General features: G+C 38.4%; 1 protein-coding gene across 18 annotated transcripts in view; it reads left to right on the top strand.

Moving 5' to 3' along the window:
* ZNF280D (zinc finger protein 280D) overlaps nt 1-15372 on the top strand; it is a 127109-nt gene that overhangs the window by 51143 nt on the left and 60594 nt on the right. For all 18 annotated transcript variants that reach the window (XR_011380917.1, XR_007910184.2, XR_011380918.1 and 15 more), the window contains 3 exons: nt 4094-4211; nt 7731-7901; nt 8032-8141. Coding sequence is in view for 15 of the 18 variants with exons in the window: in XM_070054237.1 (XP_069910338.1) it covers nt 4094-4211; nt 7731-7901; nt 8032-8141 (399 nt within the window). In the remaining 3 variants the exon portion in view is untranslated. The remainder of the gene's footprint in view (nt 1-4093; nt 4212-7730; nt 7902-8031; nt 8142-15372) is intronic.

Raw genomic sequence — 15372 nt, 5'->3', positions numbered from 1 at the left:
CCACTACTTCTCCAAGTATATTAGCAGGGAGCTATATTGAAAGTGGAGCAGCCAGGAATCGAACCAGTGCCCATATGTGATACCAGCACTGCAGACCAGGGCTTTAACCTCCTATGCCACAGCCTTAGTTTTCTCTGTTTTAATTTCTAGTATGCTCTGTAATGATAGGTATAGCTAATGTGAACAAAACTTCTTTTTATTTCAGTAATTTTTAAATATATAAAGAGTACTTAAAGCCAAGAGTTAGGGTACCACTGCCTTAGAGAAATGGTGATCAATTTTTCTTAAAATGTTTGGTCTTTAGATAATAGGATCAATATGGGAGACCACTGAGTCTCTCTTTGAAACTCTGAGATCGCATAGGTTATTATTAATGCTTAAAGAAATTGCAATAGCTGTTGTTAAAGTAAGGTGGAAAGCTGCCCAGAATGTAAAAATTGTTTGCTGTTAGGTGGGGTCACATTAACTCACTGGTTTTCTCTTGTTTATTGTAAATTGTTTGGTATTTTTTGGGGAAAATAACTACAAAAACTTGATTATTTAATGCAGTTTGGTGGATAAAGTTTTTCTAATATTAGATCTGGGGAGAAAAAAAAAGCAACAGGTAGATTTTTGTTTTTATAAAAGTTAGAAACTTGAAACTTTTCTGGCTTGGAATGTTTTTTGTTTCTGTATATATAGTTTTGAAATTAAAACACTTCTATTTGGTGGTTCCCAATCTTGGGATTCTTTTATTTTTAATTTTTAAAGATTTATTTATTTATTTGAAAGACTTATAGAGAGAAAGACAGAGGCAGAGAGGAAGAGAGAGAATCTTCCATCCGCTAGTTCTCTCCTCAAAGAGCTGCAGTGACCGGAGCTGGGCCAGGTCAAAGCTAGGAGCCAGGAGCTTCATTTAGATCATCTGCCACATTGGGGCAGGGGCCCACGTACTTGGGCCATCCTCCAGTGCTTTCCCAGTGCATGGATTGAAAGTAGAGCATCCGGGACCCCAACTGTCAACTTCTGGGATGCCACAGTGCTTAAAAAAGGGTTTATTTTAAAAAGTGAGATTTTTGCCAATTGGTCTGGAAGAGGCCTACAAACCATAATATAATTCAAAAACTCAGTGACTCTATGTGCACAGAATGATAGGTATATTCCAAAATGATAAATGATAAATCTATTTAAGGGACTTTTTCTCTGAATTTTAGAAGCCACTGGTTTTAATAAATAATAATTAATAGTTTTTAATTTTATGTCATGTTTTGTGAAGTGTGTTTTTACTTTTTCATGAAATATCTTTGTATTTCAACGTCTGTTTCAGGTAGACAATGATGGGATATATTATTATCACTTACAGTCAGTGTGTTAAAGGGCACTGTCTTTGTAATCAGACCTAGTTCTAATTCCTACCACCTCAGTAGCAAGCAGAGCTGTCGTGGGAGCCTTACTGAACCCTACTGAATCTTAGTTTATCTGTTTATTTTTTTAGGCAGAGTTACAGAGAGGCAGAGGCAGAGAGAGAGAGAGGCCTTCAGGAGCCAGGAGCTTCTTCTGGGTTTCCCACATGGGTACAGGGGCCCAAGGGCTTGGGCCATCATCTACTGCTTTCCCAGGCCATAGCAGAGAATTGATTCGGAAGTGGAGTAGCTGGGGCTTGAACTGGCGCCCATATGGGATGCCAGCACTGCAGGCGGTGGCTTTACTTGCTTTGCCACAGTGCCAGCCCAGGTTTATCTGTTTATGAAATGAGAGAGAATATTAGGTGTTTATAAGTACTTTGTTGTAACTACTTGATACAATACACGTACCATGAAGAGCAAGTACATTTAAAATATAAAATTGTATGGCCGTTATTTGAGTTTGAAAGGTGCATAACTTGAAGCTTAGAAGTGACTTGCCCAAGCTTACATAATTAAATGAATGTATAGATCTTCCAAATCCCCATCTAGTGCCTATTCTTTCCTACTTATTGTTCTGAATTGTTTTATAATACACTAAAAATTCTTTACTGGAGGATTATTTTAACTAGTTTGTTGTTGAATAATGTGCTGTCTGCTTTCTGAAATTGTGGTATTTAACTTTATTATATTTTGGCTAGAGAACCATTTTGGAAGATGCAAGTGAAGATTTTCCATTTATAAAGGTTAACTATTTGGAGAAAATATGATATTTGTTAATCATTTGACATTTTTAAAAATATTGTATGGTAAGGTTCAAATGCCTGTATCTGCCTGTTAGGACTCAAATTCTAGGAGTGATTTGGGTTACTTCAATAGCTGTATTTTCATAACTTTTTAACAAACCCATCTCAATAGAAAAGTTAGAAACAAAGCCAAATTCTTAAAGCCCAATTTTCTCTCAGTTTATTAGCACAGGTCAAAATTCTTAGGTTTATGTTATAGAATAATAGGCATTTTGAGGAGAAAATTTAGAAAGGTATATTGCTTAGTATGTTATCATATATTCAGGTATTTCTCTTTTTTCAGAGAACATTGTGCTTCAAGCATGTCATTGGATGTTTCTCAAAAACTTGATGCTAATGGTTGCATGGTAGTCTATCCATTTATTTAATTATTGGATGCATGGGTTAGATTTTTTTTCTGTACAGTTCCCCATTAACATTTTCATTTCTTCGTAAATTCTTGAAAATGGAATAATTGCTTCAAAAAATAGCCTTTGCTAACTCCTGCCAAAATTTTTGTGCAGAAAAATTATACCAGAATATAAACTCTACTTGCCAATAGTGAATGTTATCATTGCTTTTTAATTTTTTATTCAAACTGGTATTAAATGTACAAAATAGTGCAGAGAGTTCTCATATACACTATACCCAGATTCCCTTCATATGAAAATTATAATCAGGCAATTAAAAATAACTAAATTGCAAAATTTATTAGAATTTTTCCAGTCTTTTTTTTTAAGATTTATTTGAGAGGCAGAGTTAGAGAGAGAGGGAGAGGTCTTCCATCTGCTGGTTGACTCCCCAAATGGCTGCAACAGCTGGAGCTGGGCTGAATTATGTAGCTTCTTCCAGATCAAACATGTGGGTGCACTTGAGCTATCATCCACTGCTTTCCCATGCCATTAGCAGGGAGCTGGATTACAGGTGGAGCAGCAGGGACTGGAATGCTGGTGCTGCAGGCAGAGGCTGAACCATATTTGCTTTATGAAACAGGAGATTGCCTTACACAGCACAGCTTTTTGTGACATGATGGGAAGAGTGAGGGGCACACTCTTCATCTTTGTGTTCTTTAGTTCATAAACTTCTTCAGTAAAGATGACTATATAATTTACATCATATGATATAGTCATCATTAAGCTGATGAACAGTGCTACAGATTGTTTCCCAGTTCTGATATTTTGGATGTGGAGTTCTTTGAAGTATAGAAACTGTATTTGACAAGTAGAGTTATAGATAGTGAGAGAGAGAGACAGAGAGAAAGATCTTCCTTCCGTTGGTTCACTCCTCAAATGGCCGCCACATCTGGTGCTACACTGATCCGAAGCCAGGAGCCAGGTGCTTCCTCCTGGTCTCCCATGCGGGTGCAGGGCCCAAGCACTTGGGCCATCCTCCACTGCCCTCCTAGGCCACAGCAGAGAGCTGGGCTGAAGAGGAGCAACCAGGACTAGAACCCAGGCTCCATATGGGATGCTGGCACCACAGACAGAAGATTAACCAAGTGAGCCACGGCGCTGGCCCCCAGAAACTTTAATTTTTCAATCCAACCAATATGCTTTTTATTTTTCTCCTCTCTTATGCCTGAAGAGTTTGTTGAATTCTATTACTTTCTCTTAAGTGGGATTACCATATGTGTAGAATCTCTCTAAATTTTAGCAAAATTGTTAATATAAAGTGGCTTTGGGTTTCTTAAAAGTTGTACTAAAGTTTGCCTTCCATTTTAGTTGTCTAATTAGTAATTAACTAGATATAAATAATAGTTTGCTTTGAGTTTTAGTAGAAAATTTTGGCAAAATAGTATTACCTTTATGTTTTTTAACTTACTAATAATTAGGTCATCCGAGGTTATCTTTAGGATATTTAAACATTTATGAAACAAAATAAGTTTGAATATATATATAATATTCTTCCTCTAAAATATTTTGGCAGGGTTCTGTAACAAACTCTTTGCGAGTTGTGTCGAATAACGCTCCAGAGTTACTGTTTGATTTGACCCAGGATGCAGGATTACCACATTTTCAAGGTGGACCAACAGTTTCTGTAGCAGGTTGGTTTTAGTACTTTTTCATAAAGACTGAAGAAAAGAAGCTTGATGAATATGCATAAGGAATTGTCTTTGAAGCTTGTACCCTTGAAGGATGTGTTTCATATTTCTAAAGTTGGGATGGCACTAGTTCTTCAATGCCTTTCTTGGGTGATTTTATATATGTATATATGTTATTTAATAGTTTAGATTATTATATAATATTTTATACTTATTATATATTATACTTAATATTATATTAATATTATATATCTTGCTTAATATTTTTACTTCTCTTTATAAAATAGGCCAAAAGCTTTGAGCTCATTTTTTTTTTTTAAAGATTTATTTATTTGAAATTCAGAGTTACACAGAGAGAGAAGGAGAGGCAGAGAGAAGGAGAGGGAGTGAGAGAGAGGGAGAGAGAGAGAGGGAGAGAGAGAGGTCTTCCATTCGCTGGTTGACTCCCCAGTTGGCCGCAATAGCCAGAGTTGTGCTGATCTGAAGCCAGGAGCCAGGAGCTTCCTCTGGGTCTCCCATGTGGGTACAGGGGCTCAAGGACTTGAGCCATCTTCCACTGCTTTCCCAGGCCATAGCAAAGGAGCTATGAAGCCAACCTTGCCCTGAAAAATCTTGAAATAATTTTTATGAACTAGAGGAGTTTAAATACTCTAAATACTGTTTAGAAAGTTTTAATTATTTTCTATGACTACTAATGCACAAAGATGCATGATTGTAGTTGATTTTGTAATTGGGTAAATATTTTTCTGTCCTAATAAATTATTTCATGTGAAAAATATGATTATAAAATAACCACGGAAGAGAAATAGTTATTTGTACAGGGTAAGCACTCAATAAAAGCCCATTGATGGAGTAATGCAATTTCCCTATTGAAGACGATTTTAAGTTCTTTGAGGATATAACATAATGGAGTTCTTCATTAATTTAAAATATATTAGTGTGCTATGAAAGAATTTTATCTAGTTGAAAATTCTCTAATTAAAGTGATTGTGCTTTAGCAGTTTATATATATTTCAAGTATTTGACTAAATGGAGAAAATAGATGATTTTTTTGTTAACTTTTAGATTGTTTTCTATCAAATTGGTGCAGAGAATTTACCAAACCCTCCACCAAATTTTTTTTACTAGAAATAGAGGGGTTTTCTGGGTGTTGTTGCATGCTTCACAAATATAGCTAGCAAGAAAGGAAAGAACCAAAAGAAACAGAGAGGAAAAAGTGTTGTCTTCAGTCTCATTTTATAAAGCATGTGAGCTTTTAGAAAAAGTCCGAATTCTTGGATCTTAGGAATAAGTAAAAACAATGACTCTTAGGTGTTTTTTTTTTGTTTTTTTTTTTGTTTTTTTTTTTTTAAACCACAGAGAGTGGGACGTTAGGCTGGGCAGTAAGTAGGATATTTGGAAGATGTAGATTTGGACCTCTATCTTGAGATTTTTATAATTATCAAATCACCTGACCTGTTTATACTTCAGTTTTCTCTAATTGTTAAGAATAGAAATTTTCATTTTTCTTGAATAATGCATTTATTTCCTATACCTGGGATCAACCATTTGGAGAAAAAAGTATCTGCATTAAAAAAAATTTTTTTGCATTAAAGTAAATGCATCTTTTAATTCCATTTTCCATGAATTTTTGAAGCACTCATGAATTTCTCACTGTGTTTTACACAAAGCTTTTTTGATTCCCAAATAAGTGAAATATGAAAGTGCATTACAAGATTTAAAGGACTTGACAATAAACAGTTGTTATGATAATGTACAGTAGCATTATTAACAGACCCTGTCTAGGGAGATTAAGGGGATTTTGAGAAGACTGAGTTTGAGCTTGATAATGAATGAGGAAAGGTGTTTTATTGGCAGAGGTAGAGCTTTTGAAAGTAGGGAGAAGCACAAGCCATTGAGAACAGAGATCAGTAAGAATAAGGGTCAGAATTAAAAGCAAATGCAGAGTGATTTTATTTAACCTTGAGATTTCTTATGTTAAAATATTTCTCATATTAAAAGTCTATTTTTACCATCCACTGTGTAATATGATTAGTTGCTTAATTCAAAATACCAGTGCTCGTTAGTTTTTTGGGGAACCTAATGATCTCACGGTAATACTAGTTTGATTACAAAGAATCTTTCCCACATAGCTTCTGTATATCTGCCAGTAATCAAGTACTTTAATGATGAGGAGAAACATTTTTGTGTTACCAAAAAGTAGAAGCAGAGACACCAACTAGAATAATACTCTTATTTTCCTGGCATGTTTGTCCTTACTGAAAAGCTGAAAGTGAATAGTTTTTCTTCTTTTTTAAAGTAAGTTAAATAAGTTAATGTTTCATTAGTAATAATAATAGTTGTCATTTATTGTAGAATGTACCATGTATTTTGTTGAGTACTTTACATTATTTTTATAATTTTTCTTAAAATATCTTTATAAAATAAGGTATAACTTATTTTACAAAAGACAGGAGTGAGGCTTAGAGAAATGAAAAAACCTGAGAATACATAGCAAGAGAGAATAGAGTTTGGATTTGACTTTATCTTTCTGACTTAAAAACCTGAAATATTTCTGGGGTATTTATTTTACCTCTGTACTTTTAGAGTACAGTTGGGGGCCTTTAATATGTGATACGCAGTTTTAGAATCCTTCTTACAAAATATAGTTGTGTGTTATTTTCAAAAAGAATTTTACTTGGCCTGGGTAGAGCTCATATATCTCCATTTCTCTTGCTAATGCTCTAAATAAGGCTGTCTTTAGATTCAGGGTAATAATTTTCAAATGAAAAAGTATTTATAGAAATGAAATTTCTATCCAAACAAAATTTCATGTGAAAGTAGAATTTCTTTGTTGTACATGCCCAGTAATTCCCTGAAATGAACTTGGGTACCTCGTATGAAAATCATTGTACCAATTCTTTGCCATTATGCACTCACTCAAATAAATGATTAAAATATTATCATTTAAGAATAGTTGTTTCCACTCTATAGTAGAAATAATAGGTAACATTACCTAAAAACGTGAATCAACCACTTCTCAGATGGAAAAAGAACTACCTTTCCATTTCACATTCTACATTGTAAATAAAAAAGCCTCTTTAGGGTCTCTAAATTTTTGTTAACAAATACAAATTGTTATTGGTGACAACAGTAATACATTCAATGCATGTACTTAAACATCTAAAAATAGTTAATTTGTAGGAACTAAACTCAGAGTATTCTCAGCTTTAATTTTTTTCTTTTTTCTTTGGATATTTTGGTCTGGCTTCTTTTATAATAGCTATTGTTTTTTTTAATGTAAAGCCCAATTTAGAGTTTTCTTGCTAAAAAGATTATTTCACAAATTATTTGAATACATGAAATCCATAGTAAATATTTATTTTATTTCTTTATACATCTGAGTTTGGATCACTCAATTTTTATCATTGTCATTTGTATGTTGATTAAATTAACTAATTTATCTGTGAATTATTTTTACTTTGTTGTAAACAAATTTTATAATGTTTTAAAATTCTTTCTTTCACTATTAAACCATTCAAGGTGCAAATGAAAATTCATTTTTATCAAAACGCCCTTCTGCTTCTGAAGTAAACAGTGTGAGTCCCAAGAAGCCCAAGCCCAGTGAAAGTGTTTCTGGAACAAATTCCTCAGCTGTATTCCCTTCAGTTAAGTCTCCTTCAGTGACAGCTCCACAAGCTGTGCCATCAAAAGGTAAATACAAAATATAGCTTATAAAGAGAAATTTACTTTAGAAATTGTTGTAAATTTAAAACTATTACTAATGTTATTCAAGATTAGGAAGTTATGAATTTGAATCATAAGTGTTCTGAATGTATTTTAGGTGCAAATGGCTCATCGAATCAATCTAAAAATGGAACACCTTTTCCAAAAGCTTGTCCAAAGTGCAATATTCATTTCAATCTTTTGGATCCTTTGAAAAATCACATGAAGGTAAAACTCTTTAACACTTTAATTTATAAGAAGTCTGTAAATTCCTATCAATATTAGTGTTCATTTGTAGAAAATAATGGTTTGTTCAGATTTTTAAAAAAATCTTATATTAATATTGCTATGTAAGGTAAAAATTTGCATTCATAATGGTTGCCTTAGTAAGATTTAAAAATTCCTTCTGAATAATTACTGTTTTAAAAAGATCTTTTTATTTATTTGAAAGGTGGAGTTACAGAGAGAGGGAGAGACAGAAATTTTCCTTCCTCTGGTTCACTCCTCAAATGGCTGTAATGGCCAGAGCTGGGCCAGGTTGAAGCCAGGAGTCTGGAGCTTCATCCTCGTCTCTCATCTGGGTGGCAGGGGCCCCTGCACTTGGACCATATACTGCTGCTTTTCTAGGCCCATTAGCAGGAAGATGGATTGGAAGTGGAAAAACTTGGGAGCATCACAAGCAGCACCTTAACTTATTGTGCCACATTGCTAGCCCCTGAATCATTACATTTTAAAAATTAACTTCTGTGTAGAATTGTAACATACTGTGTAGAACTCTGCACCTGGAGGCGTATGCAGCCATTTTCAGATGTGCATTTAGGTGTTACTGCGTTGTTTGTGGTTACTTGTATTGGAAACAACCAAGACATCATACGATAATCATACATTAGAACACTACATCATATTTTTTCTTTTTAAATTTTTTTGACAGGCAGAGTGGACAGTGAGAGAGAGAGACAGAGAGAAAGGTCTTCCTTTGCCGTTGGTTCACCCTCCAATGGCCGCAGCGGCCGGCGCGCTGCGGCCGGCGCACCGCGCTGATCCGATGGCAGGAGCCAGGAGCCAGGTGCTTTTCCTGGTCTCCCATGGGGTGCAGGGCCCAAGCACCTGGGCCATCCTCCACTGCACTCCCTGGCCACAGCAGAGAGCTGGCCTGGAAGAGGGGCAACCGGGACAGAATCCGGCGCCCCGAGCGGGACTAGAACCCGGTGTGCCGGCGCCGCTAGGCGGAGGATTAGCCTAGTGAGCCGTGGCGCCGGCCCACTACATCATATTAAGAAAGAAAGTTGGGGCTGGTGCTATGGCATAGCAGATATAGCTACCCCCTGCAGTGCTGGTGTCCCATATGGGCACCGGTTCGAGTCCTGGCTGCTCCTCTTCCTATCCAGCTCTCTGCTATTGCCTGGGAAAGTGGAAGATGGCTCAAGTCCTTGGGCCCCTGCACTCATGTGGGAGACTTGGAAGAAACTGCTGGCTGCTGGCTTTGGATCAGCGCAGCTCTGGCCATTGTGGCCATCTGGGGACTGAAGCAGTGGATGGAAGACCTCTCTCTCTCTCTCTCTCTCTGCCTCTCCTTCTCTTTCTGTATAATTCTGACTTTCAGATAAATAAATAAATATTTTAAAAAAGGGAAAGTTACCTCTGATAGGTATTGATATGGAACAATCTATAACACAATAACATACAATTTTTTTTTAGTTTTTAAAATTTTTTTTTAATTATACAAGTTTCAGGTATTTCATATATACAGACTTAAGAATATAGTGATACTTCACACAACGTACCTTTCTCCTTCCCACGTTCCAACCCTTCCTCCATCCTTTCCCACTCCCACTCTTAATTTTTACAAAGATCTACTTTCAGTGTACTTAATGATCATAAGGTTAACCCTACACTAAGTAAAAGAGTTCAAATAGTGTGAAGAAAAAAACTACTGTTCCTCAACAGAAGAGATGAGGGAGAGATGAGGGCCATAAGTAATCATCAAATTTCAAAATATCCATTCTGTTCCAATACATTATGTTTTAGGTACATTTAGGTTTTTGTCCCAGATTCAGATATATTTCAGATTAGGGAAAACATATGTTATCTGTCTTTTTTTTTTTTTTTTTTTTTGGACAGGCAGAGTTAGAGAGAGAGAGAGAGAGAGAGAAAGGTCTTCTTTCCGTTGGTTCATCCCCCAAATGGCCGCCATGGCCAGCGTGCTGTGCTGATCCGAAGCCAGGAGCCAGGCACCTCCTCCTGGTCTCCCATGCGGGTGCAGGGCCCAAGCACTTGGGCCATCCTCCACTGCCTTCCCAGGCCACAGCAGAGTGCTGGACTGGAAGAGTAGCAACTGGGACAGAACTGGCGCCCCAACCGGGAGTAGAAGCCGAGTGCTGGCACTGCAGGCGAAGGATTAGCCTAGTGAGCCGGGGCGCCGGCCATGGTATCTGTCTTTTTGGGACTGGCTTATTTTACTCAGCATAATGGTTTCCAGTTGCATCCATTTTGTTGCAAAAGACAGAATTTCATTTTTTTAAATAGCTGAGTAGTACTCCACAGTGTATATATACCATAATTCTATAAGATATACTATTGAACTAAGTTGAATATGAGTATAGTATGAACAATATGTGTTTGCCTCATGAAGAAATCTGAAGGAATAGTGAACAAATCTAGGGAGGAAAAATTTAAAACTGAGGAATTTTTACTTTCTAGCTTATACATTTTTATTTATCAATAAAGGGTTTTGATATTATAATAGTAACCTATTTGAAAAAATATGATTTTTATTTGTGAATGATTTTTTTCCTATTATAGATAAATGGAAATTGACTATACCACAGAAATAATATTTTTCCCATGGAAAATATTTAATATATTAATATTCTACAGTGATTAGAACAGTTTATCTGATTAGAACAATTTATCTGGTACTAAGTATTTGACATAGTAGTAAACTTTGAATATATTATTAAAAAGATATAAGCCAGTGTTGTGGCACTTTGAGCCACTGCCTGTGATGCCAGCATTTCTTATCAGAGTTTTTGGTTTGAGTCTTGGCTGCTCTCTTCTGATTCAGCTCCCTTCTAATGTGCCTGGGAAAGCAGCAGAAGGTGGCCCAAGTACTTGGGCCCCTGACACTCTTTTTTTTTTGACAGGTAGAGTGGACAGTGAGAGAGAGAGAGAGAGAGAGAGAGAGAGAGAAAGGTTTTCCTTTGCCGTTGGTTCACCCTCCAATGGCCACTGCGGCTGATGCACCACGCCGATCCGATGCCAGGAGCCAGGTGCTTCTCCTGGTCTCCCATGCAAGCACAGGGCCCAAGGACTTGGGCCATCCTCCACTGCCCTCCCGGGCCATAGCAGAGAGCTGGCCTGGAAGAGGGGCAACCGGGACAGAATCCGGCGCCCCGACCAGGACTAGAACCCGGTGTGCCAGCGCGGTAGGCAGAGGATTAGCCTATTGAGCCAAGGTGCTGGCAGCCCCTGATACTCTTGTCTGAGACCAGAATGGAGTTCCAGGTTCCTGGCTTTAGCCTGGCCCAGTCTCAACCATCATGGCCATTTGAAAGTGAACCAGTAGATGGAAGATCTCTTTCTCTCTGTTTCTCCCTCTCTGTCTGCCACTTTGCCTTTCAGACAAGTTAAATCTTTCTTAAAAATCATTATTTCACTTAATCCTTAGAAAATTCTTTGTGATAGACATTTTCCTCATTATTGTATAGCCAATTAATTGGCATAACTGCCATTCAAACATCAGTCCCTTTCATGTAAAGTTTAAGTTCTGACAAATACTTTCATTTTCCTTTTTGGAAAAAATGTGTAGATTGTAATGTTGTGTGGAAACTTTGGTGAGTGTCTGGTGCAGTGGTTAGGATGCTGCTTGGTACTCTTGCATCCCATAGCAGAGTGCCTGGATTTGAGTCCCGGCTCTGCGTCCAATCCCAGCTTCCTGCTGATGTGTAGTCAGGACGGCAGCAGGTGATATCTCAAGTACCTGGGTCCACGCTGTCCATGTGGGATACCAGTTGAGTTCCAGGCTCCTGGCGTCAGCCTAGCGCATCCTCAGTTTTTTTGGTTATTTGGGAGTGAACCAGTAGATGGAATATCTTTCTCTGTCTGTCTCTGTCTCTTTTGTCTCTCTCTCTCTTTCCCCCAACTCTCTCTTCCCTCTATTCCCCCCCCTCCCTTTCGTGCCTCTCTGCCTTTCAAATAAAATAGGAAAAAATTTTTAAAAATATTTTAATTTGAAAACGTTGGGAGAAGGGCTGCAGAGAGAGAGAGATCTTCAGACTGCTATTTGAAGCCAGAAGCCAGGAGCTTCCTTCAGGTCTCCCACTTGGGTGTAGGGGCCTGAGCACTTGTACCCTCTGTCTCTGCTTTCCCAGACAGACTAGTAGGGAGCTGGATCAGAAGTGGAGCAGCCAGAATTCAGACTGGTGCCCATATGGGATGCTATCATTGCAGTTGGAGGCTTAACTTGCTACAGCACAACACCTGCCCAGAAAAAGTTTTTTTTAAATGTGGAGACTTGAAAGTAGATATGTTATTTCTCTTTTAAGATATGGACTTTTGTGGTTTTTTTTTTTTTTTTTTGGACAGGCAGAGTTAGTGAGAGAGAAAGAGAGACAGAGAGAAAGGTCTTCCTTTTCCATTGGTTCACCCCTCAAGTGGCCACCATGGCCGGCACACTGTGCTGTTCTGAAACCAGGAGCCAGGTGCTTCCTCCTGGTCTCCCATGCAGGTGCAGGGCCCAAGGACTTGGGCCATCCTTCACTGCCTTCCCGGGACACAGCAGAGAGCTGAACTGGAAGAGGAGCAACCGGGACAGAATCCGGCGCCCTGACTGGGACTAGAACCTGGGGTGCCGGCGCTGCAGGTGGAGGATTAGCCAAGTGAGCCGTGGCGCCGGCCAGATTTGGTATTTATCAACCAGGCTTAGCTTATTAATTACACTTAGATTTCTTTACTTTCACTTATGTTTAGTCTACCTGATCTTTCCTGGATTGAGAATCAACACATTTCAACCCATATTTTTGAGTACTTTTCTTTGACACATTGCAGTTTCATTGTAAGTTTATTGTGTTTTTTTGCAATATAGAAGAATCCATCTTTTTTAAAAAAAATTGCTTTTTATTTAATTGAGAGGCAGAGAGAGTGAGGAATCCCATCGACTGTTTCACCAGTTTCCCAAAACATCCAGGATTGGGTTGAATCTTGAACCAGGAGCTGGATCACAAATCAGGTCTCTCACATGTACAGTTGGCAGGAACCCCTCCTTCCCCTCCCCTTCTCCCCTCCCTTCTCCCCCCTTCTCCCCTCCCCTCTCTCCCCTTCCTCCCCCCTCCCCAACACTTGGGCCACCTTCCACTGCTTCCACAGGCCATAAACAGAAAGCTGGATGGGAAGAGGAGCAGCCAGCACATAAACCCTGTGGAATGCCTGTGCTGCAGGCGGAGGCTTTACCTACTACACCACAGCACTGGCCCCTTCCCTCCCCCATTTCTTCCATTTTTTAATACTGAATGTTGCTGTTGAGGAATCTGGGACAAGCCCGAGTTATTTTGCCCCTTTTTGTAAAGTGATTTGATCTGTTTGCCTGATTTTTCATAGGATTCTTTATTTTTGGTGACTAGTAACTTTAAAATGACATAACTTGCTATTGAGAATTTTGGATCAGTTGTCTTTGGCATACAACATGTTCTTTCAACCTATATATTTGTGTCTTTCTGTGAGCACCGTTTTCTTGAACTGCATTTGAAAATTTCTATTCTAGTTAATTGCATCCCCAGTATGAATTTGTTTGATGTTTTGGCTGGTATATCTGCTATTTTCTTTTTAATCCTTTAAAACATTTATTTGCTTTTCTCATTACCAACCTCTCTGTCCTTTATTATATTTTGCAGTGTCTATTCACCACTGTACCCTGCTCTAATTTATCTTTGTCTCTTTTATTTTTTCCTTCTATCTTCCCCCTGATTTTTCCACTCTTTTTTTATTGTCTTGCCATCTTTTTTTGTTTTTGTAACCTTTCAAATAGAGATGGTGGCTTCATTAATGTTTTAAAATTTGTGACAAAAATTTGGGCCACTCTTTACAAATCTGCATCTGTTCTGTGGCAACGTGTTTCTGGGATTTTTGTTAGGATAATTTTATATCCTCCTGTTATTTGTTTACTTTTATATTAAATATTTTTGTTCAAATATGATTCCTATCTTGTTAACAGGTTGAATTTCTTGGGCTGCTATTTTGTATAAAATCCCTTTTGGGACAAAGCCATAGGTTGCCATGGTAGTCTTATGGGCACATAAGAAGGTGTCCTGCAAGTATGACTTGTGTGTTTGAATGTTTATGTAACATTGCCTTTTCTGTTTCTCTGTACTGAATCAGGTCTGGGGTACTTTGCCAATTTTCAGGCTTAGATTCTGCACCTGATTTTGCAAACAAAGGCTGTAACTTGTGTATTAGATATGTCTCTCACCTTTAGGATGTATATTTTTGCTGACACTTTCTGAGATCTGTTGCTGTTGATCCTTTTGACTTTGATCTTCCAGCTACATTCCTTCTGTCATTGGCTGATGTTGGTTGCTTTGGATAGTTTTTCATACATTGTGGAGTGCGTTGGTTTTTCCTGACACTTAGTTCAGTAAAATCAGACTCGAACTTGGTCATTTTGGTTTTTAGATAATTCTCAGGTAGAAAAGGAAAAAATGTTGACCTTTGTAGTTATGTGAAACATCTTGTTTTACTTTTTTTTTTTTTTTTTTTGACAGGCAGAGTGGACAGTGAGAGAGAGAGAGAGACAGAGAGAAAGGTCTTCCTTTTGCCGTTGGTTCACCCTCCAATGGCCGCTGCGGCCGGTGCGCTGCGGCCGGCGCCCCACGCTGATCCGATGGCAGGAGCCAGGTACTTATCCTGGTCTCCCATAGGGTGCAGGGCCCAAGCACTTGGGCCATCCTCCACTGCACTCCCTGGCCACAGCAGAGAGTTGGCCTGGAAGAGGGGCAACTGGGACAGAATCCGGTGCCCCGACCGGGACTAGAACCTGGTGTGCCGGCACCGTAAGGCAGAGGATTAGCCTAGTGAGCCGCGGTGCTGGCCCATCTTGTTTTACTTTTTAAAAATAGTCTCCCATCTCCATTGCTCTGAAAATCATACCTGAATTTTTTAGGCCAGTAACAAAGCAATAGCATACAGTCTATACACTGGGAGGAGTTATATGAGAATGGTGTGTATATATTGGTGTTTGATGTTTGTGAAGCTACAATATGTGGCATTAAAAGTATTTAATATTTGCAGAATGGCTAACACAGGGAAATAATGGGTTAGTGAGGAGCTGGGAGTTGCAGGTAAGGGCTAAAACCAAAAGGCTGCTAAAGCTGAACACAAGGGGCCGGTGCTGTGGTGTAGTAGGTAAAGCCACCGCCTGCAGTGCTGGCATCCCACATGGGTCCCAGTTCATGTCCCGGCTGCTCCA

This window comes from Oryctolagus cuniculus, chromosome 12, assembly GCF_964237555.1.
Source record: "Oryctolagus cuniculus chromosome 12, mOryCun1.1, whole genome shotgun sequence".
NCBI classification, from domain to species: domain Eukaryota; kingdom Metazoa; phylum Chordata; class Mammalia; order Lagomorpha; family Leporidae; genus Oryctolagus; species Oryctolagus cuniculus.
This window is presented reverse-complemented; position numbering and strand designations above follow the sequence as displayed.